The following is a 23,037-nucleotide window of genomic DNA, read 5'->3' on the forward strand; positions in this document are numbered from 1 at the left end:
TTTGCAGCTCACAAGACTGATCGCTTCCTCTTCTAAGCCATTCTGTTCGATTACCTTATCTATGTTTTTCACAAGATTAATCTCCTTTGGTTTGAACTCATCCATTCTGCTCCACCTCCGTTGTTCCTTATGAATATTGTATTTGCTCAAAGGATATCAGTAAATGTAAGTTCGCAGCTCAAACGATCAGTCATTATTTTTGCCGACTTAAAATTGCTGGGAAAGTGGCCTAGGTCGTTTGCACAGCCGAAGCAATCAAATGACCCCCCCCCCCTCCCCCCCCCCAACGTATCAGATACGGCCCTAGTCCGAACCGTTCTTGATTCTCGTCTTGTAGGCTCATGATCAACGACATGAGGATGCAGATGGAAATGGAAATCACTGCATTAAAGACACGTAACGTGTATCCACAGGACATGTGGCCTGTATTTGAAGAAGTGTCATGATGATCTCTCCATTGGCAAAAGATTCCGGAATAGTCCCCCATTCGGATCTCCGGGAGGGGACTGCCAAGGGGGAGGTTACCATGAGAAAAAGATTGAATAATCAACGAAAGGATAACGTTCGACGAGTCGGGGCGTGGAATGTCAGGAGCTTGAACATGGTAGGCAAACTAGAAAATCTGAAAAGGCAAATGCAAAGGCTCAATCTAGATATAGTAGGGGTCAGTGAAGTGAAGTGGAAGGAAGACAAGGATTTCTGGTCAGATGAGTATCGGGTAATATCAACAGCAGCAGAAAATGGTATAACAGGTGTAGGATTCGTTATGAATAGGAAGGTAGGGCAGAGGGTGTGTTACTGTGAACAGTTCAGTGACCGGGTTGTTCTAATAAGAATTGACAGCAGACCAACACCGACAACGATAGTTCAGGTATACATGCCGACGTCGCAAGCTGAAGATGAACAGACAGAGGAAGTGTATGAGGAATTTGAAAGGGTAATGCAGTATGTAAAGGGGGACGAAAATCTAATAGTCGTGGGCGACTGAAATGCAGTTGTAGGGGAAGGAGTAGAAGAAAAGGTTACAGGACAATATGGGCTTGGGACAAGGAATGAAAGAGGAGAAAGGCTAATTGAGTTCTGTAACAAGTTTCAGCTAGTAATAGCGAATACCCTTTCAAGAATCTCAAGAGGAGGAGTTATACTTGAAAAAGGCCGGGAGATACGGGAAGATTTCAATTAGATTACATCATGGTCAGACAGAGATTCCGAAATCAGATACTGGATTGTAAGGCATACCCAGGAGCAGATATAGACTCAGATCACAATATAGTAGTGATGAAGAGTAGGCTGAAGTTCAAGACATTAGTCAAGAAATATCAACACGCAAAGAAGTGGGGTACGGAAGTACTAAGGAATGACGAGATACGTTTGAAGTTCTCTAACGCTATAGATACAGCAATAAGGAATAGCGCAGTAGGCAGTACAGTTGAAGAGGAATGGACATCTCTAAAAAGGGCCATCACAGAAGTTGGGAAGGAAAACATAGATACAAAGAAGGTAGCAGCGAAGAAACCATGGGTAACAGAAGAAATACTTCAGTTGATTGATGAAAGGAGAAAGTACAAACATGTTTTGCGAAAATCAGGAATACAGAAATACAAGTCGCTGAGGAATGAAATAAATAGGAAGTGCAGGGAAACTAAGACGAAATGGCTGCAGGAAAAATGTGAAGACGTCGAAAACGATATAGTTGTCGGAAGGACAGACTCAGCATACAGGAAAGTCAAAACAACCTTTGGTGACATTAAAAGCAACGGTGGTAACATAAAGAGTGCAACGGGAATTCCACTGTTAAATGCAGAGGAGAGAGCAGATAGGTGGAAAGAATACATTGAAAGCCTCTATGAGGGTGACGATTTGTCTGATGTGATAGAAAAAGAAACAGGAGTCGATTTAGAAGAGATAGGGGATCCAGTATTAGAATCGGAATTTAAAACAGCTTTGGAGGACTTACGCTCAAATAAGGCAGAAGGGATAGATAACATTCCATCAGAATTTCTAAATTCATTGGGGGAAGTGGCAACAAAACGACTATTCACGTTGGTGTGTAGAATATATGAGTCTGGCGATATACCATCTGACTTTCGGAAAAGCATCATCCACACAATTCCGAAGACGCCAAGTGCTGACAAGTACGAGCATTATCGCACAATTAGCTTAACAGCTCATGCATCGAAGCTGCTTACAAGAATAATATACAGAAGAATGGTAAAGAAAATTGAGAATGCGCTAGGTGACGATCAGTTTGGCTTTAGGAAAAGTAAAGGGACGAGAGAGGCAATTCTGACGTTACGGCTAATAATGGAAGCAAGGCTAAAGAAAAATCAAAACACTTTCATAGGATCTTTCGACCTGGAAAAAGCGTTCGACAATATAAAATGTTGCAAGCTGTTCGAGATTCTGAAAAATGTAGGGGTAAGCTATAGGAAGAGACGTGTCATATACAATATGTACAACAACCAAGAGGGAATAATAAGAGTGGACGATCAAGAACGAAGTGTTCGTATTATGAAGGGTGTAAGACAAGGCTGTAGCCTTTCGCCCCTACTCTTCAATCTGTACATCGCGGAAGCAATGATGGAAATAAAAGAAAGGTTCAGGAGTGGAATTAAAATACAAGGTGAATAGATATCAATGATACGATTCGCTGATGACATTGCTATCCTGAGTGAAAGTGAAGAAGAATTAAATGATCTGCTGAACGGAATGAACAGTCTAATGAGTACACAGTATGGTTTGAGAGTAAATCGGAGAAAGACGAAGGTAATGAGAAGTAGTAGAAATGAGAACAGCGAGAAACTTAACATCAGGATTGATGGTCACGAAGTCAATGAAGTTAAGGAATTCTGCTACCTAGTCAGTAAAATAACCAATGATGGACGGAGCAAAGAGGACATCAAACGCAGACTCGCTATGGCAAAAAAGTCTTTTGGCCAAGAGAAGTCTACTAATATCAAATACCGGCCTTAATTTGAGGAAGATATTTCTGAGGATGTACGTCTGGAGTACAGCATTGTATGGTAGTGAAACATGGACTGTGGGAAAACCGGAACAGAAGAGAATCGAAGCATTTGAGATGTGGTGCTATAGACGAATGTTGAAAATTAGGTGGACTGATAAGGTAAGGAATGAGGAGATTCTACGCAGAATCGGAGAAGAAAGGAATATGTGGAAAACACTAATAAGGAGAAGGGACAGGATGATAGGACATCTGCTAAGACATGAGGGAATGACGTCCGTGGTACCAGAGGGAGCTGTAGAGGGCAAAAACTGTAGAGGAAGACAGAGATTGGAATACGTCAAGCAAATAATCGAGGACGTAGGTTGCAAGTACTACTCTGAGATGAAGAGGTTAGCACAGGTAAGGAATTCGTTGCGGGCCGCATCAAACCAGTCAGTAGACTGATGACCAAAAAAATAAAGGCTCAGTTTCTCCTTTCCTTCTCGAATGAGCTGTCCTAAGACACATTTAAAAGGAAGTAATATTTAGTATCGTTAAGTTTGAGTGTAAACTGACTACAAGAAAACAATGATTTTCTTTTATATATACCTATATACTCGCCTTCAACTGTATACAAAGATCCACCTATGATCACAAAAATATTCGTGTTTATCCACCACCGTAACGGCAGCTGAATTATGCCGCAACCCACACGACACGCACAAATGCCAAAATATCAGTTCACACCAAAATCACCTACAGGAATGAACGGATTCTTGACTGGTCTACAGCATGTCCTGATTTGTCGTCCTTAAGGCACGTTGGAACGCGATGAGCAAACTTTTACTTTCACATCAACTTCCAGCCAGAAATATTTCACGCCTTTCAGGCACGGCATAAACCACGGAAGATAGCTCCAAAATGGTTCAAATGGCTCTACGCACTATAGGACTTAACATCAGAGGTCATCAGTCCCCTAGACTTGGAACTACTTAAACCTAACTAACCTAAGGACATCACACACATCCATGCCCGAGGCAGGATTCGAACCTGCGACCGCAGCGGTTGCGCGCTTCCAGACTGAAGCGCCTAGAACCGCTCGGCCACTCCGGCCGGCCGATCGTGTTTGGGCTCAGGTTGATTCTCTATGTGCGAGTACGCACTCAACGTCTTGGAAACAGTAGCTGTCACAGAACTGGAAGCACCTTGGCTCACCTGCAGCGGCCACGGTGGCTGCGCCGGCGGGAATTCCCAGTCCGAGGTTGAGGGCCCCGCGCTCCTCGATGAACGTCACCGTGCCCATCACCATGGCCGAGATGCCGCACACGATCTGCAGCAACGCGGGAGAACAGGTCAGTGTGCGTGAAAACGTGTCATCAAGGTGGTGTCTACTTACCGGCAACTTGTGGACGGTCCCGGTCAGCTCATAATACACTCCTGGAAATTGAAATAAGAACACTGTGAATTCATTGTCCCAGGAAGGGGAAACTTTATTGACACATTCCTGGGGTCAGATACATCACATGATCACACTGACAGAACCACAGGCACATAGACACAGGCAACAGAGCATGCACAATGTCGGCACTAGCACAGTGTATATCCACCTTTCGCAGCAATGCAGGCTGCTATTCTCCCATGGAGACGATCGTAGAGATGCTGGATGTAGTCCTGTGGAACGGCTTGCCATGCCATTTCCACCTGGCGCCTCAGTTGGACCAGCGTTCGTGCTGGACATGCAGACCGCGTGAGACGACGCTTCATCCAGTCCCAAACATGCTCAATGGGGGACAGATCCGGAGATCTTGCTGGCCGGGGTAGTTGACTTACACCTTCTAGAGCACGTTGGGTGGCACGGGATACATGCGGACGTGCATTGTCCTGTTGGAACAGCAAGTTCCCTTGCCGGTCTAGGAATGGTAGAACGATGGGTTCGATGACGGTTTGGATGTACCGTGCACTATTCAGTGTCCCCTCGACGATCACCAGTGGTGTACGGCCAGTGTAGGAGATCGCTCCCCACACCATGATGCCGGGTGTTGGCCCTGTGTGCCTCGGTCGTATGCAGTCCTGATTGTGGCGCTCACCTGCACGGCGCCAAACACGCATACGACCATCATTGGCACCAAGGCAGAAGCGACTCTCATCGCTGAAGACGACACGTCTCCATTCGTCCCTCCATTCACGCCTGTCGCGACACCACTGGAGGCGGGCTGCACGATGTTGGGGCGTGAGCGGAAGACGGCCTAACGCTGTGCGGGACCGTAGCCCAGCTTCATGGAGACGGTAGCGAATGGTCCTCGCGGATACCCCAGGAGCAGCAGTGTCCCTAATTTGCTGGGAAGTGGCGGTGCGGTCCCCTACGGCACTGCGTAGGATCCTACAGTCTTGGCGTGCATCCGTGCGTCGCTGCGGTCCGGTCCCAGGTCGACGGGCACGTGCACCTTCCGCCGACCACTGGCGACAACATCGATGTACTGTTGAGACCTCACGCCCCACGTGTTGAGCAATTCGGCGGTACGTCCACCCGGCCTCCGGCATGCCCACTATACGCCCTCGCTCAAAGTCCGTCAACTGCACATACGGTTCACGTCCACGCTGTCGCGGCATGCTACCAGTGTTAAAGACTGCGATGGAGCTCCGTATGCCACGGCAAACTGGCTGACACTGACGGCGGCGGTGCACAAATGCTGCGCAGCTAGCGCCATTCGACGGCCAACACCGCGGTTCCTGGTGTGTCCGCTGTGCCGTGCGTGTGATCATTGCTTGTACAGCCCTCTCGCAGTGTCCGGAGCAAGTATGATGGGTCTGACACACCGGTGTCAATGTGTTCTTTTTTCCATTTCCAGGAGTGTATATACAGACAGAAAAGTTATACGTTCTTGCATGTATGACCTGCTATACAAAATATATTTATTGAACACGAAAGCATATATCAAAAATAGTATAGTATACAGTACTGTTTGTGAAAAGTATTTATAGAAATAAATTACATTTACAACATGTGTAGCGTATAATGTTCTAACTACCTATAATATCACAGACCAGTTAATATTACACACCCGTGATCGGCGTTTGATGAAACTGCCAAAATCCTCCATACATCGTCACTCCAAGTTACTGACGTAATAACCGCGTGTATGAAAAACTTAATGACGTGATCTACAAAACTGCATTTTACTATGAAAGGCTGCAAGACGAAAAAGAGGTGATTACGTAATAATAACAGGGGAATCAAACCTTACCGACAATAGTGAATATTTTTATAAGTAGGGAACAGATGTAGAGGTGCAGTTGTTACAATGAATGATAATAAAATAGTGTCCAATACTATGATGCCACCGTCCTATAAGAAATGAAGTATGTGTTATGTACATTTTAATCCACATTCAAAAAAGATTTGAATTGATACCTTGGAATCGACCTGTCTAAGATTACTGAAATAATTTACAATACTACAACACAGACAAAGAGAGTTAATTGAAGAATCAGTTTTGGCAATCGTTATAAAATGATTATGACCGTATAGTGTTTTGACAGTATATTATTACCACTGGTACAGTTTTCAATCACTGAGTGTCCTGAGAAGAATACCGAATTCTTTGAAATGCCTGGCGCTGAAGTAAAAGTCGATAAATAATGATTTACCGTTCGAGGAATAAATAAATGTGTACACTTTTTCAAGTGGTCTCCTCAATCCCAAAAATTAATCACATGCTTCCTTGTGGTAACTACCTTACCTCAGAGCTACATTGAATATCAGGAATAAAAATGGAAATTACCACCCACTAAGAATTATGTCTTGTTATTCGCATTTAAATCTGAAGCAAAATTTAAATTCCGTTAGATATTTTAGTTTATGTTAAAGAAAGTTCTATGTTGACTCAATCTTTCAAACATGGTCTCCAACACAGTCCTCTAAACGTTGCGCAAACATGAATCATCGGTAATTAGTTGCAGCCCCTGCACAAGACAGAGAACACTCTTCTTACCACGGCGAATAAAATAGTTCCGTGAGTCACTTGATTGGCATATTGTAGGAGGCTGTACTCCTGATAAAGGCTCGGAGGAACCATGACAGCAACGCCACCATTAGAATAACGCTACGAAGATGACGTACTACAGAAGCGAAATTTGACCGACAGGAAGATGATGCTGTGATATGCAAATGATTAGCTTTTCGGAGCATTCACACAAGGTTGGCGCCGGTGGCGACACCTAAAACGTGCTGACATGAGGAAAGTTTCCAACCGATTTCTCATACACAAACAGCTGTTGACCGGCGTTGCCTGCTGAAAGGTTGTTGTGATAGCTCGTGTAAGGAGGAGAAATGCGTACCATCACGTTTCCGACTTTGATAAAGGTCGGATTGTAGCCTACCACGATTGCGGCTTATCGTATCGCGACATTCCTGCTCACGTTGTTCGAGATCCAATGACTGTTAGCACAATATGGAATCGGTGGGTTCAGGAGGGTAATACGGAACGCCGTGCTGGATCCCAATGGCCTCGTATCACTAGCGTTCGAGATGACAGGCATCTTATCCGCATGGCTGCACGGATCGTGCAGCCACGTCTCGATCCCTGAGTCGACGTTTGCAAGACAACAACCATCTGTACGAAAAGTTCGACGACGTTTGCAGCAGCATGGACTATCAGCTCGGACACCGTGGCTGCGGTTGTCCTTGACGCTGCGTCACAGACAGGAGCGCCTGCGATGGTGTACTCAACGACGAACCTGGGTGCACGAATGGCAAAACGTCATTTTTTCGAATGAATCCAGGTTCTGTGTACAGCATCACGATGGTCGCATCTGTGTTTGGTTACATTGCGGTGAACGAACATTGGAAGCGTGTATTCGTCATAGCCATACTGGCGTATCATCCGGCGTGATGGTATGTGGTACCGTTGGTTACACGTCTCGGTCATCTATCGTTCACATTGACGGCACTTTAAACAGTGGGCGTTACATTTCAGATGTGTTGCGACCTGTGGCGGTTCCCTTCATTCGATTCCTGGCAAACCCTACATTTCAGCAGGATAATGCACGACCACATGTTGCAGGTCCTGTACGGGCCTTTCTGGATACAGATAATGTTCGACTGCTGCCAGCACATTCTCCAGATCTCTCACCAATTGACAACGTCTGGTCAATGGTGGCCGAGCAACTGGCTCGTCACAATACGCGTCACTGCTCTTGATGAACTGTGGTATCGTGTTGAAGCTGCATGGGCAGCTGTACCTGTACACGCCACCCAAGCTCTGTTTGACGCAATGCCCAGGTGTATCAAGGCCGTTATTACGGTCAGAGGTGGTTGTTCTGCGTACTGGTTTCTCATGATCTATGCACCCTAATTGCGTGAAAATGTAATCTAATGTCAGTTCTACTGTAATATATTTGTCCTATGAACACCCGTTTATTATCTGCATTTCTTCTTGGTGTAGCTGTTTTAATGGCCTGTATTTTGCGAACGCGACACTACTGCTATCTGTATACGTGCGTATCGCTATGTCACGGCTTCTGTCCCCTCAGCGTATTGTTAAAATTTCCGAGAGCTGTGTTCCTAGAAGAGATAATGGATATATTGATTCCTCATTGATATCTCGCGTAATACTATGAAGATAGGATTAGACAGGTCCGAGTGCACACCGTGGCGTACCTGCAATCGTTCTTCTCCGGAATTATTCGCGACTGTAACAGGAAATGAGACATGTGACAGCGTTATGGCGCACGAAATACCACCCGTCATACACTGGGAGATGGTTTGCACAGTCTAGATGTAGATGCAGGTGTTTTTCAAGATTATCATCAAATAAATCGCAACGTAATGGTGGACCATGTTGGGAGCCGCACTGCAGCCAGCATAAGCGATGGAACGAGGCGGCGTAGTGGATAACACATTGGACACGCATCCGGGAGGAAGACAATTCAATTCTCAGTTCGGCTGTCCAGGCAGATGGTGGGATGGATCCTGTGAGAGAACACACCTGTTTGCTTCTCTATCCTTGGAACAATCCTAGATTGCTCCGTCTCTAATGACATTAATGTCGACCGGATTTTAAACTCTAATCTTCCTTTCTTTCTTCAAAGATGAGAGAATGATTCACTTACGGATCATCAACATGGAACGCATCTTGGATGTGGAACGAGTGTGAACATCTCACCGAAAAATCACGAGACGCTGCGGCTGGTAAGTCTAGTTCATAACAATAGCGTCGTAAGGGATTGAATATTATCCTAATGTCTCGCTTTTGTGCAAGGGAAACAGTACTTATGAGCGTTTTTTACATATAATGCTGTTTCATAATTCGCTTTCTCACGCTGTAGAGTACAACACTTGCCGAATTATCTTAGAAAAATAGCATGTGTGGTAAAGCTGGATCGAAATTAGCTGGCTGATTTGAAAGCAGGAGCCGGCTGGTGTGGCCGACTGTTTCTAGGCGCTTTAGTCTGGAACCGCGCGATCGCTAAGGTCGCAGGTTCGAATCCGGCCTCGGGCATGGATGTGTGTGATGTCCTTAGGTTAGTTGGGTTTAAGTAGTTCTAAGTTCTAGGGGACTTATGACCTCTGATGTTAAGTCCCATAGTGCTCAGAGGCATTTGAACATTTGAAAGCTGGACGTTCATAACTTTTCTTGGAAAGTTGTCTGTGGATTATGCTGTTGCTTGCACACACGAACTTTGAGTCAGAGATATGATTATCGTGAGTGGTAGCGAGCGAAGAGTTGTTGAGAGTCGTCGGACGCAGCCTGTCGTGGAGAGAAGCCTGCCCTGGCCGTGCTAGTGGCGCCAGAGGAGATTTTTGTATTAATCGGGGATTTTTGGTAATTTGCCTTTTTGCTGCACACAATTGTTGCTTCATTGTGCACTGGGGGATTTTGCCAGATTTATGCATCCGTACGTTGAAAGTCATGTGCGTATCATTGTTATGACTGGATACGTGATTATTGGTTAAAGATGCTGTAGGATAATGAAAGTTTCTGCTGTTCAGACTGTCCAAGGAAAAGAAAGGTCTGAGTATAGTTGGTCAGTGTGTGAACTGTCAATTTTCAGAATATAGTAAATAAAACGTTTTCATTGATTCCTTTCACTTTTTACTCTGCTTAGGCTTTGTTGACTATACCCTTCCTGATCATTCCATCTTTTTAAAAAAGAAAAAGGCGTTGTGACCATGCATTGCACTGTGCATGGTTCGCAGTATTTCTTTTGAATTAATTGAGCTTGTTTCCGGATGTATAATTGTTATGCAGTGACAGAGGCAGGACGGGGTAAATTGTCTGTTGTGCGTGCAGGGGCATTACAGTATAATTATTAGGACATATTTGTGAATATTTTAAAAATCGAAGTCAGGTACAAGGAAATTGATTTTTCGTGATTTATTCGAAGAGTAATTAATTTCTGTTTTTTGTTATCTGTCAGAGTACTGACATATCCGATAGTAGGAAGTTCCAGAAAATGTTTGAATAAGTACATGTGGGAATAATGGATTTCATAATACTAATTGTATGGCTACATTTAAGATTTTATGATAACGATAATAAAGTTTCACTAGAAAGCCCAACAATTCTTGAAAAAAAGTACAGATAAGAATAATATTTTCAGAGGTAGATTTTTACTCATTTACGTACATTCGTTGTTATAATAATAATTTTTGACATTAAGCTTCCACCACGCTAATAATAATAATAATAATAACTGTTGATAATAAATCTTCTAGAGTAACATCCATTATGTGTTATACACCATTCAGATTGATTAAATGGTATGTTTTGCTACAAGTTGTCACCCTTGTATACATAAATGTCTCGTCGCGCCAATGTTATAAGGTGAAGGAGATACTAACCACAAGGGCAAGCTGAAAAATAAAACGGAAGTTAGCACTGAAAGAGAATGGACAGAATTTCGAGACAAAACAGAAACAGTGTGGAAAACAACGCTGTTCCTTTCTGACGTGGAAGAAAGATCAAGAACATCACATTTTTCTTCGAGCAAGTGAACAGTAAACTAACAGTCGGGACATGGTCCACATGGCCGTGCGGTTCTAGGCGCTACAGCCTGGAGCCGAGCGACCGCTACGGTCGCAGGTTCGAATCCTGCCTCGGGCACGGATGTGTGTGATGTGCTTAGGTTAGTTAGGTTTAATTAGTTATAAGTTCTAGGCGACTGATGACCTCAGATGTTAAGTCGCATAGTGCTCAGAGCCATTTGAACCATTTTTGACATGGTCCACATCCTAGATACTTACAGTCACTTGTGTATGTGGACAATATGCATCCTGGACTATATCATGTGCGATCAGTCAAGATGTTACAGACTACGACTGGGCTGGAACACCTTTGGAAATAGATTTGTCTATCACGTAATGATGGATGAGGATCTGTGGCACATGGTGGACTTGCTACAGCGAAAATATCAGCTTACGAGTCGCGCGGGGTAGCCGCGCGCCCAACGGCGCCTTGCCACGGTTAGCGCGGCTCACCCCGTCGGAGGTTCGCGTCCTCCCTCGGGCGTGGTTGTGTGTGTTGTTAGTTAGATTAAGCAGTGTGTAAGGCTAGGGACCGATGATCTCAGCAGTCTGGTCCCATAGGAACTTACCACAAATTTTTCAGCTTACGAATCTGAAGCCTACGAGGGCGACAGACAACCAAGCAGAGGGGATACATATGATAACGAGATACACCATGGCAGACCATCCATCTGCACCGACCTTCTGGAATGAGCGAGGAGATTAGCCTCGCGGAGTATCAGGAAGTATGTCCTGAGAAGCTGACAGGAAATTCCCAATATTTACACGCTGAGTGGCATTGCAACACAGTCCCTGTAAATCATTAGCTGTTCGTCAGTATTCCAGAGGTTGACAATACTGACAAAATGAGTTAATCTACTCTCCTGGAAATTGAAATAAGAACACCATGAATTCATTGTCCCAAGAAGGGGAAACTTTATTGACACATTCCTGGGGTCAGATACATCACATGATCACACTGACAGAACCACAGGCACATAGACACAGGCAACAGAGCATGCACAATGTCGGCACTAGTACAGTGTATATCCACCTTTCGCAGCAATGCAGGCTGCTATTCTCCCATGGAGACGATCGTAGAGATGCTGGATGTAGTCCTGTGGAACGGCTTGCCATGCCATTTCCACCTGGCGCCTCAGTTGGACCAGCGTTCGTGCTGGACGTGCAGACCGCGTGAGACGACGCTTCATCCAGTCCCAAACATGCTCAATGGGGGACAGATCCGGAGATCTTGCTGGCCAGGGTAGTTGACTTACACCTTCTAGAGCACGTTGGGTGGCACGGGATACATGCGGACGTGCATTGTCCTGTTGGAACAGCAAGTTCCCTTGCCGGTCTAGGAATGGTAGAACGATGGGTTCGATGACGGTTTGGATGTACCGTGCACTATTCAGTGTCCCCTCGACGATCACCAGTGGTGTACGGCCAGTGTAGGAGATCGCTCCCCACACCATGATGCCGGGTGTTGGCCCTGTGTGCCTCGGTCGTATGCAGTCCTGATTGTGGCGCTCACCTGCACGGCGCCAAACACGCATACGACCATCATTGGCACCAAGGCAGAAGCGACTCTCATCGCTGAAGACGACACGTCTCCATTCGTCCCTCCATTCACGCCTGTCGCGACACCACTGGAGGCGGGCTGCACGATGTTGGGGCGTGAGCGGGAGACGGCCTAACGGTGTGCGGGACCGTAGCCCAGCTTCATGGAGACGGTTGCGAATGGTCCTCGCGGATACCCCAGGAGCAGCAGTGTCCCTAATTTGCTGGGAAGTGGCGGTGCGGTCCCCTACGGCACTGCGTAGGATCCTACGGTCTTGGCGTGCATCCGTGCGTCGCTGCGGTCCGGTCCCAGGTCGACGGGCACGTGCACCTTCCGCCGACCACTGGCGACAACATCGATGTACTGTGGAGGCCTCACGCTCCACGTGTTGAGCAATTCGGCGGTACGTCCACCCGGCCTCCCGCATGCCCACTATACGCCGTCGCTCAAAGTCCGTCAACTGCACATACGGTTCACGTCCACGCTGTCGCGGCATGCTACCAGTGTTAAAGACTGCGATGGAGCTCCGTATGCCACGGCAAACTGGCTGACACTGACGGCGGCGGTGCACAAATGCTGCGCAGCTAGCGCCATTCGACGGCCAACACCGCGGTTCCTGGTGTGTCCGCTGTGCCGTGCGTGTGATCATTGCTTGTACAGCCCTCTCGCAGTGTCCGGAGCAAGTATGGTGGGTCTGACACACCGGTGTCAATGTGTTCTTTTTTCCATTTCCAGGAGTGTAGTTTTCCTTCTAATACCAAGTACTGTAGTGTACCGCTTTGTAGCGTAGTGTTGTATAGTGAGCGTATTTCAGAGTTAAAAATTATAAAATCTGCGATGCATTGCTGGAGGGTCACTGGAGCACGTACTTCCTGGGGACGAGGAAAAACAGAAGTCGAAAGGAAGGTATTACTTTTACTTTTAGTTTCCTTCTTCGTCTTCTTTTCTGCTTTCTACTAATACAAATGAAATTTTATGTTGGTGTATTATGTGCGGTATTCATATATAGCAATTCATATGCCACGTTTGTTATATTTCTGTTCTTAGGTAACAGATGAAAACAATTTTAGTAGAAATAACAGCGCTCTGAAGAACACCTTTAAAATATTAATTAAAAACGTTATTGCCCACACGAAATAATTTATTTTAATTTTGAAAGGTGACCGGTTTCGACCTGTGTGATATCATCTTCAGACCAATTACTCCATCTTAGTCCATGCTGACTGTTGGAGATATAGTCACGGAGTAGGTGCTGTTCTGGAAGGCGTGAGCAGTAGTTCTTCATGCCTTCTCAGAGGGTCCCTGCCCCATCCCTCCTTCTCCAACAGTCAGTACGAAGTTAACGTCATTTGGAGTGCATATACTCGGCATGTCTCGCCGCTGTCTGTCTTTCACTCTGTTTCCTCAAACTGCTGCTGCACTACTTAATGTTCCCGTTCAAGTTAAGTCCATGCTTGCAATAATTCTGAATTTGTGTCCGTTAGCTTGTGGCCTTCACCTCTGCGTTATGATCCCAACATATACAATAATCTGTTGTAACTTAATTATTATTTTGTTATTGAAAAAGAGGTGTTAAATCTTCGTTTTATGTGTTTTCCTGGGTTTAAAATTTATCTTGCCTAGTATTAGTGTTAAATTGTTTTTCATTGTTTTTGGGTATGGTTTGAGGATTTTTTATCGGTATAGTATAAACCACATTTTATACTCACGATTTGATAATTAAGGGCATTCTGGACTCTTCGGGTACTATTGATTAGATTGACGTCTGCTTTTATTACGCCTTTAGCGTTATTACATTCTATTGCTTATGTAGGGAGTGTCTTTGTCTTAAAGAATATGAAGTTCCTTTGGTTACAATTAACTTTAAATTGTACTATAAATTATTTAAATTGGCACTGAATTTTAAATGAGTTTCTCAGTGTTTCACCTTTTAATTAATTGAAAAGCCTTAATTGGCAGCTATGCGATTGGAACTCTGTAAAATAAATTTGTATTCTGCCAGTGAATGAAGTGTGTAAAAGTCCCACTGGTCCAGCCCTTTCCTGTTTTCCTTCCTGGCTGAATTAAGAGGCTGTAATTATCACCATGTCAGATGTCAGGAGCTTTTCTTAATTAAAATTTGAAATATAAATGTTGGTTTTCTATTGTCATGCCAGAAACAGGTAAACCACTAAAACATGACCATGCATTGAATAAAATTAACACGATTTTCAAAAAATAATACACACAGTTTTCTCACTTTTCGAATGAATGTGACGCTTCACCAAAACATAGCAGATCTAGCTAAAAGGGAGAGGAAAATTTAATTTGGAATGAATAGTTGAAGGCACAAAGTCGAGGGATTGAAAAAAGGACTAGGCTGTATTTGCTACAGTTCAAATTCAAATATGTACAAAAGACAAACAAATTACGACATTTAGCTGCTGTTGGGCATTGATTTACATCAATGATCAAAGCTGAAAATTTGTGCTGATCGGGATTCAAGCCTGGTGTCCTGCTTATCTTCGCAGATGCTCTGACCAGTGAGCCACCCGTACATAGCCGTCATCGCAACTGCACGGACCACCCTACCATGTCTGTGCAGAGTATGCCGTGCAGGCTTGCTATGGTAAGCCGTGCAGTTGCGGTAACCATGGTGTCCGGATGGCTTAGTGGCCAGAGAATCTGCCTAGGAAGCAGAAAATCCGAGTTCGAATCCAGGTTTGGCAGGAATTTTCAGCTATACCCATTGGTTTAAATCAGAGTCCATTAGCAGCTACATGTTGTAATTCCTTTCTTTGTGTCTTGATTGTTGATGGCTGCAGGATAAAAATGGTGTGTGAAAGTACGAGCTCTATGCATATAATTCAACCAAGACTGACCAATGATCCATAGAGTGCAGATGCACATCATGCTCGAAATATTCCGGGAATTGGAAAAACGCCCCGAGTAATGAGGGTAATGGTAGGCGCAAAACGTCGTAGTGTGAGGGAATAATGGGAATTTGAGTCTGACACGAGGCGTGCTAGGCTAATCCGTGCAGCTGCGATGACCATTGAGTCCGGTTGGCTCAGTGGTCTGAGGATCTGCTAGTAAGCATGAGACCCGGATTCGAACACCGGTCTCGCACAAATTTTTAACTTCCTCATTGATTTAAATTAATGCTAATTAGTAGCTGCATCTAGTAATCCCTATGTGTCTTGGCTGATAATGGCTGCACGATCGAAATGGTGCCTGTTCTTTTGGACATGTCCCTAGGCTAACAGGACGCGTCATTGTACTGTCAACTGAGTTCTCAATACTCTTTATTAAGATTATAGGTCAACGTAACAAAAAATAGTTGAACTTCTCCTGTAGTGATGAACCTCCAGCAAATGCCTGACACACACTACGTGTCGATAGGCATGAGACGATGATGAAGGCAACGCAACAGCTAGTCCCTGAGCGAGGAAAAACCTCGAACCTAGCAGGGAGTCGAACCGGGGGCCCCTTGCACGGCATTCCGTCGTGCTGACCACTCAGCTATCGAGGCGGAAATCCATAGGATGAGACATGCCGAACAATTTTTGTACGAATCACATGATTCTGTCCAGAGGTTTCTGAGTCTTTTGGAGCAATTTACACCAATCGAATAGACATGAGTCCATATCCGTTAAGTACACTCAATATATCAGCGTCTTACTACTACTAAGCGTTAAAGTTTTCGTTCAGCCACTGTACCTGCAAAACGGCTTCGTTGAGTAGGTGAGAAAGGCGAACACCCTTACAGAAAGAGATGGCAGAGAGCGACTTTTATGTGTAGGCTATGAAATTGTAAATGCGTCAGGTTACGGCCACATGATCTGAAGAGGAGGTATTACGAAGAGTTTTGTGGCAAGAACTCTTCCTGCTGATGCCGCTGTGGATCTGTAGTCCCGCCATAAAAAACTTTATCTTCGCCGCGGCGTGTAAGCGGAGCAAGTAAGCTATTGAATCGTCTCCAAAAACAACAGTTCGGGGGGGGGGGGGGGTGAAACTTTGACAATCCCAGCCAATCGTGATGGCGAAACGTGAGAAAAATCATCAGACGAACGGCGGCCGAAGAACCCGACACTGAAACCAACAGGCAGTTTCTCATGCTTTTTATACATGGTGTGAATACATACTCTGTAGCGTTTCGTACTCTTATTTGTTCTTACTAACAAAACACCTATGTATCTATTGAACACTTGACGACTGAGGATAATCTGCAGCTTATTGCTAACATCTTAGTACACACGTTGAATGTGCGACAAATAAGATACAACCATAATAATAGCGATGGAGGTAGATAAATAAGGAAGCCGACTATACAAACGATCTGCCTAAAGGAGGGATGTAGTGAACGGACAGTTTGAAGTACTCTACTGCGTTCTTGCGGAACAGGAGATGAAAGAAGTTTGTTAATCCAGGAGTCTAAGGAAATATTGAAACTTGGCTTTAACACCACGTTAAAACAATGTCGTTACAGCCGGTGCTAAGCCCGAATTTGGCTCACACAACGAATGAAACTACGGAGTATTTCATGTCACGGTACCCTGATGGGAATAGGTAAGTCGGTCTTCTTGAGTAGAAACCCAGTGTCACGTAATTTAAGGGTAATTTCTGTACTTTTAGTTTATCCAGTCCTCCTGCAACTTAGTTTCCGATTATCTGAACTGTTTACCGAGCTAATCAAGTATGGAGAAATGTAAAAAATGTATGTTGTTTGCAATCGCAGCTGAAATAACCGACATTTGACAAGTAAGCTCTTTACAGCTATATAGGAACCCTTATTCATAGGAACACGACAGGTTTTGTGATGTCAGATCACATCCTCATGTGTACTCCGAAATAACTTACAAAACATGCAGTCGACACAATGATCGTAACACGAATATCATACCTAGTAAGATAAGCCATATGATACCCAATAGGAAAATATTTACATGTCACTGAAACATTAAGCCAATAATCCAATAAGATGGCAAGAGCGGAGTGGCGGGGCGGGGGTGGGGGGGGGGGGCACTCAACCTTCTCTAAACACAAGGCTGTTCCGCTACAAGTGGGGCGTCGCCGATCACATTCACCAACTGAAAAAAACTGTCATGATGAAACTGCGTTAATCTAAAATGATATAAAACAATAAGAAAAGTCCTAACTATTAACGTTGATAACCTGACGGTTAAAAACTCACGTCATACCACGAAGTGTTGGGCGGATGCTGTCACACCAACAATGTTACTAGGTGGGACTTTTCTTATTTTTTCCTTTAATTGTAAGTTAACACTATTTCAGCATGTCAGTCTTCTTCAGTTGGTGAATTTGATTCGTGACGTCCCGCTTGTTGCGGATAAAGTGCTGTTTTTAGAGAACGTTGAGTCCCCCTTCTTCCAATCGCGTTTACTTATTGGCTTAATGTTTTACCGACATGTGGTTGTCGTATAGCTTACATTATTAGGACTGGTGTTGGTTTTCGAATCGTAATGTTGACCGTAAGTTTGTATTTCGTTCAGATACCCATATGAGAATATTACTTGATATTGCGGAACCGGTTTGGTTCCTATAAATTAAGGTTCATACTGACCTGGAAGCTGTTTAATTACCAAATATGTTAATCAGTGTCCAATAAAGTGCATACAACTGTAAAATGATTAACTCCATTATATTACAATCGTATGTAATTTTATGCAACGTGGATATATCTTTATCAATTGATTGTATTTTTTCTTTATTTTTCTTAATTATTTCGTGATATTTTAAAGTAATTATCTTATATTATTATTAAAAGTTTCTTCGCACAAAGCCGGCCGTTGTGGCCGAGGGGTTCTAGGCGCTACAGTCTGGAACCGCGCGACCGCTACGGTTATTTGTACAAAAATTATATACTTGTTGGTCAGTTCACTTTTTCTTTGTATTATGCAAGGCGTATCATAATTAATGGCGTAGAGCCATATATTTGAAAGTACACAATACTAGAAGCAAAAAGTTCTTGTAAACATGGGCTCGAAAACGAATATCTGAAGAAAGAGATATAGGCACTTGTTTATCTTCGATGCTATGAAACTAATCTCTTCAGCTGCATGCTCTTTGTCTTCCATATTTTGGGAGGCGGTAGTTTGGACCAAAACAATAAAATATTACCTAGTTAAAGTGGGCTCTAAAGTACAAACCCTAAGATCTATGATCACTTGTTCAATAGAACATATCTGTTTCACTCCAGCGATGATGAAAAAGTGCTTGTTGCTCTTAAGGTATGTATTTCTGAGCCCATGTTTGTTTGTTTTAGACCATACTAACATTTCTAAAAATATGGAAAACAAAGAGTTTGACGTAGAAGAAGTTTGTTTAACGATACCAAAGATGAAGTGCCCATAAGCGTTTTTGAGCCCGCATTTAGTAGACGTTTTTGCTTCCAGAGTTGTGTACTTTCAGCTGTACGCATACAACTTTAGTTAGAACTTTTTATTTTAATTGTATCACTTGAGCAGAACTAGGAAAGGAAGCCTAAGATTAAAAGGAATGAGTAGTTGGTTATTGGTGACAACCTTCGTTACTGTCAACGTCAAGGATTCGACTAATTCCGTTACACCAAAAATGTGCTTGTGTCTAATTTTTAAACAACGTCCTATATCCCAGTTTCCTTTGAGGTTATAATGGACATGATCTCTCCGATGCATTGCATATTATTCACTTGACCCGCAATTCGTTCTACATCACCTTCCCTTGTGGTATCAGAAATTTTTCCTTGTAGTAGAGAAGAGAGTAACTTTCTTGCAGTTTAAAACTATGTGCCGGTCTGGAACTCGAACGCGGGAACTACCGCTGGAAAGTGCTCCACCACGTGAGCTGCCTAAGCACGACTCACGACCCGTCCTCACAGGTCTATTTACGCCAGTACTTCATCTGCTACGTTCCAAACTTCACAGAAGTTCTCCTGCCTTAGTTGCTGGACTATTACCTCTGGAAGAAATTCTAGCTTGGCGACATGGCTTAGACACAATCTTGAGGACTGTTTCCGAAATGATATTTTCACTCTGCACCGTAGCGTGCGCTGATCAGAAATTTCCGGGCAGATTAAAACTGGCGTAGGTCTTCCCCGCAAGAGGCAAAGGCCCCGGATTCGAGTCCCAGTCCGGCACATAGTTTTAATCTGCCAGAAAGTTTCATATCAGAAAATACTCCGCTGCAGAGTGAAAATTTCGTTTTGGAGAATACAGTATCCCACTAAATAATGGAGAAATTTCAATACAGATCATTCAAGTTGTATGAGTAGGACTCTCGTAATCGTATCCATTCAGCAGAAAATTTAGGATAGTCCTATTATGCAGTTTTAAGCTGAGCTTCATTAACACCAACGTATTTCCTTGCACCACAGAAATATGTGGTCAAAATGATATCTAGTGTATTTGCAGCGATAACCCAAAACGCAACCAGGTGCTGTTATAGGCACGTGTCACGATAAGAAAAGTGTATAAGAGGAGCAGAGATGAATGGGAAACGTTCCAGATTCGACACGGGCCGCAGTTGTGAAACGAAACTGGTACGTGCAACAACATAAAGGAATGATTTTATGGGCCTGGGGCTGTGAGTAAACTCCTCGGAAACAGCAAGCTGTTTCGCTGTAACGCTCGTGTGCATCTACGAAAAGTGATTGAACAACAGTGAAACTAAAACCGGACAAGGCACTGAACATCAACATCTCATTACACAACATGTAAGTAGGAGACTTGTCAGCTCCGTAAAGCAGGATGGACATCGACCTGTGGCAGACCTGGTGACTCAGAGCAGCGCTGGTTCAGGCACAACAGTTTCGGAGTACGCAGTACAAAGCATATAGTTGAATATAGGGCTCAGATACAGCCGACCTGTACGTATTCCCATGCCTCCCAACAACGTCGTCGGTTACGATTGAAGTGTGTATAAGATCATCGAGATTGGACCTTCGATCGATGAAAACGTGTTGTCTGGGCGGACGAATAAAGCTTCTTCTAATATTAGGTCGATGGTCATCGAGGAGAACAACAGCTCGAAATATGCATCGCGCCCTGGATTCATGTTGTTGGGGTCAGTGGTATGCTATGGGCGGCATTCACGTGGTCGCGAATGGGGCATTCCCCGACTGTGGTGGCATCTTTCAGCGGGATATCTGCCCGTCTTACAAAGCCAGAATCGTACTACGGTTGTTTGAGGGGTATGATGGTGAACTCCCGCTGATGTCTTGTACAGCAAACTCTCCTCATCTAAAACGGATGGAACACGTCTGCAACTATTACAGGCTCCAGCTCCGCGTCCAAACACCAACCTACCTGTAATTTAGGAAATTGCATGGACGATATCAAGGCATCTGGTGCCGCATACCTCCGAAAATCTGGTAAGACGAGTCGAGTCCGTGGCTCGCTGAATCATTTCTAATTGTGTTCCAGACGCGATTCAGGACGTTATTAAGAAGGTGGCCACCATGTTTCCAGTTTTCAATGTACGTTCAGTGAACTGTTCAATCATTCCAGAGTTTATAAGGATTTGTAGCTACCACACTAATAGAGACTTGAAATGAAAATAATTTAATTTTTCCTCTTAATGATTTCACGTGCAGCAACGTAGCTTGCTTCATATCGTTTGGACATCATCAGCATTCTTGTGTACGATAATTACATGATCGTTAGTAAATAATCGAGCTGCACAATTCAGTTTATACATGATACCACCTTTATCCAGTCTTTATAACCTCGGAAGTAAGAATATAAATGAGAGTTGATATTTTGTCCAATCTTGGTCAATAACTTTAGAAAAATATTCCGTTTTAAGAGTCTGATACCTTAATCCATTACTAATGCACAGATACTGAGCTAATAAGTTTACTTACACTAATATAACAACATTGCCCCATGCTTCAGACACTAAATTCGGTCGTAATTTTTCATCAGTTTTGTCATATAACTAATGCACAAACTCGTACAACATGGATTGAACTAATTTTCTTTCTTTCTGCAGTAATCTGAAGCAAGAGAAAATATGACAAAGAACATGATCCTACGAGCTGACAGTTGTTTCCAATATTTTATTTCTTTCTGCAGTAATCTGAAGTATGAGAAAATATGAGAAGTGAACGTGATATTACGACCTGACAGTTGTTTCCCATATGTTAAAAGTAATAATTATTTCGGTAAACAACAATTTTTGTAATTACCTTGCCATACCGTATAGTGCCTTACACTGTACAGATGTGAATCTAGGAACATGGCCTTGGTACTGTAGTAAGCGTAGATGTTTCTGTAAATGAATCATATTTTACTCAACGTAAGTATGCTTTCTCATATTTTCCTACACCTGTGTTTGAGGACACCTCAGTCTGCATATGTGATAGTCATAACAATTGAGAAGCGAGGAGCAAGATTATTTAACTGCTAGTGATAGGAATGGAACATCATTAATACGATGGAAGTAGATCAGATTGGCCAGACTGGTAGTAAAATAAAGTCTGCTGCCCAGAGTTAAGGGAAACCTAACAGTCCTTTACTTCGGTCAAGAAATACAGCATCAGGTATTTTACTGTAACAAAACGTGAAGTCGAATGACGAATTAAAAGTGGAAACGAAACGTTCTAAGTGCAAAATCTCATATTTGTCACAAGGAAAAAAAAGAACCCTAGTTATACGAAGGCTGTTCAATAAAGAGTGATCATAACTTTTTTTTTGACAACATACCTTTACTCATCCTCATAATTTTGATGGTCCTTCTCAAAGCAGTCTCCCATGAATGCGAAGCACTTGTCCCAGCGTTGCTGCCACTCTTCAAATACATGTTGGAAACCATTTTTTTAGAGGTCCTTCTAAATCGCCCCAGCAGCCTTCACCACGTCTTCTGATGATTGATAATGCCTCCCGTGAAGCCGTTTCTCCATCGTAGGGAACAGAGAAACGTCACATGGGGCTAAATCCGGACTGTAGGGAGAGTGAGGGATGCACTTCACGTTGAGTTTTGCAAGATATTAAGCAACAACGTTGGTAATATGCGGCCGCGCATTATCGTGGTGCAGCATCCAGCCGGCTTCACGGAAATGTGATCTTCTGCGCCTGATATGGACTTGCAATGATTTCAGGACATCCCTGTAGTATTATCCAGTTACTGATGTGTGTGCAGGTACAACACGCTGATAAACCGTTCCATGAATATTAAAGAATGAGATGACCATAACTTCCCCAGCAGAAGCAACGACTTTTGCTTTTTTTAAGGGTTGGTGATGAAGGAGATTTCCACACTGAGCTTTACAGTTTGCCCTCAGGATCAAAAGGATGTAGCCAAGATTTATCAGCAGTGATTACATTTGGAAGAAACTCCGGATCTTCCTCTAACATCAACATTAACTGCGTGCAGACCTCAAAGCGAATGTCCTTTTGTTCGGGAATCAACATTCTTGGAACCCATCGCGCACAAACACGTGTCATGTGTAATTTTTCTCTCACCAAAGTGTGGGTGGCACCCAATGAAATTCTGAGTATTTCAGAAAGTGATCTTTAAGTAATTCGTCGATCCTCTCTCACAGTGAGA

At 43.7% G+C, this 23,037-nt stretch overlaps 1 protein-coding gene across 1 annotated transcript in view; it reads right to left on the reverse strand.

Annotated features, from left to right (window-relative positions):
- LOC126176164 (uncharacterized) overlaps nt 1–23,037 on the reverse strand; it is a 398,525-nt gene that overhangs the window by 11,990 nt on the left and 363,498 nt on the right. The window contains exon 4 of the mRNA XM_049923306.1: nt 4,160–4,274. Coding sequence (XP_049779263.1) covers nt 4,160–4,274 — 115 coding nt within the window. The remainder of the gene's footprint in view (nt 1–4,159; nt 4,275–23,037) is intronic.

The sequence above is a fragment of the Schistocerca cancellata genome, chromosome 3 (genome assembly GCF_023864275.1).
Source record: "Schistocerca cancellata isolate TAMUIC-IGC-003103 chromosome 3, iqSchCanc2.1, whole genome shotgun sequence".
Lineage (NCBI taxonomy): Eukaryota > Metazoa > Arthropoda > Insecta > Orthoptera > Acrididae > Schistocerca > Schistocerca cancellata.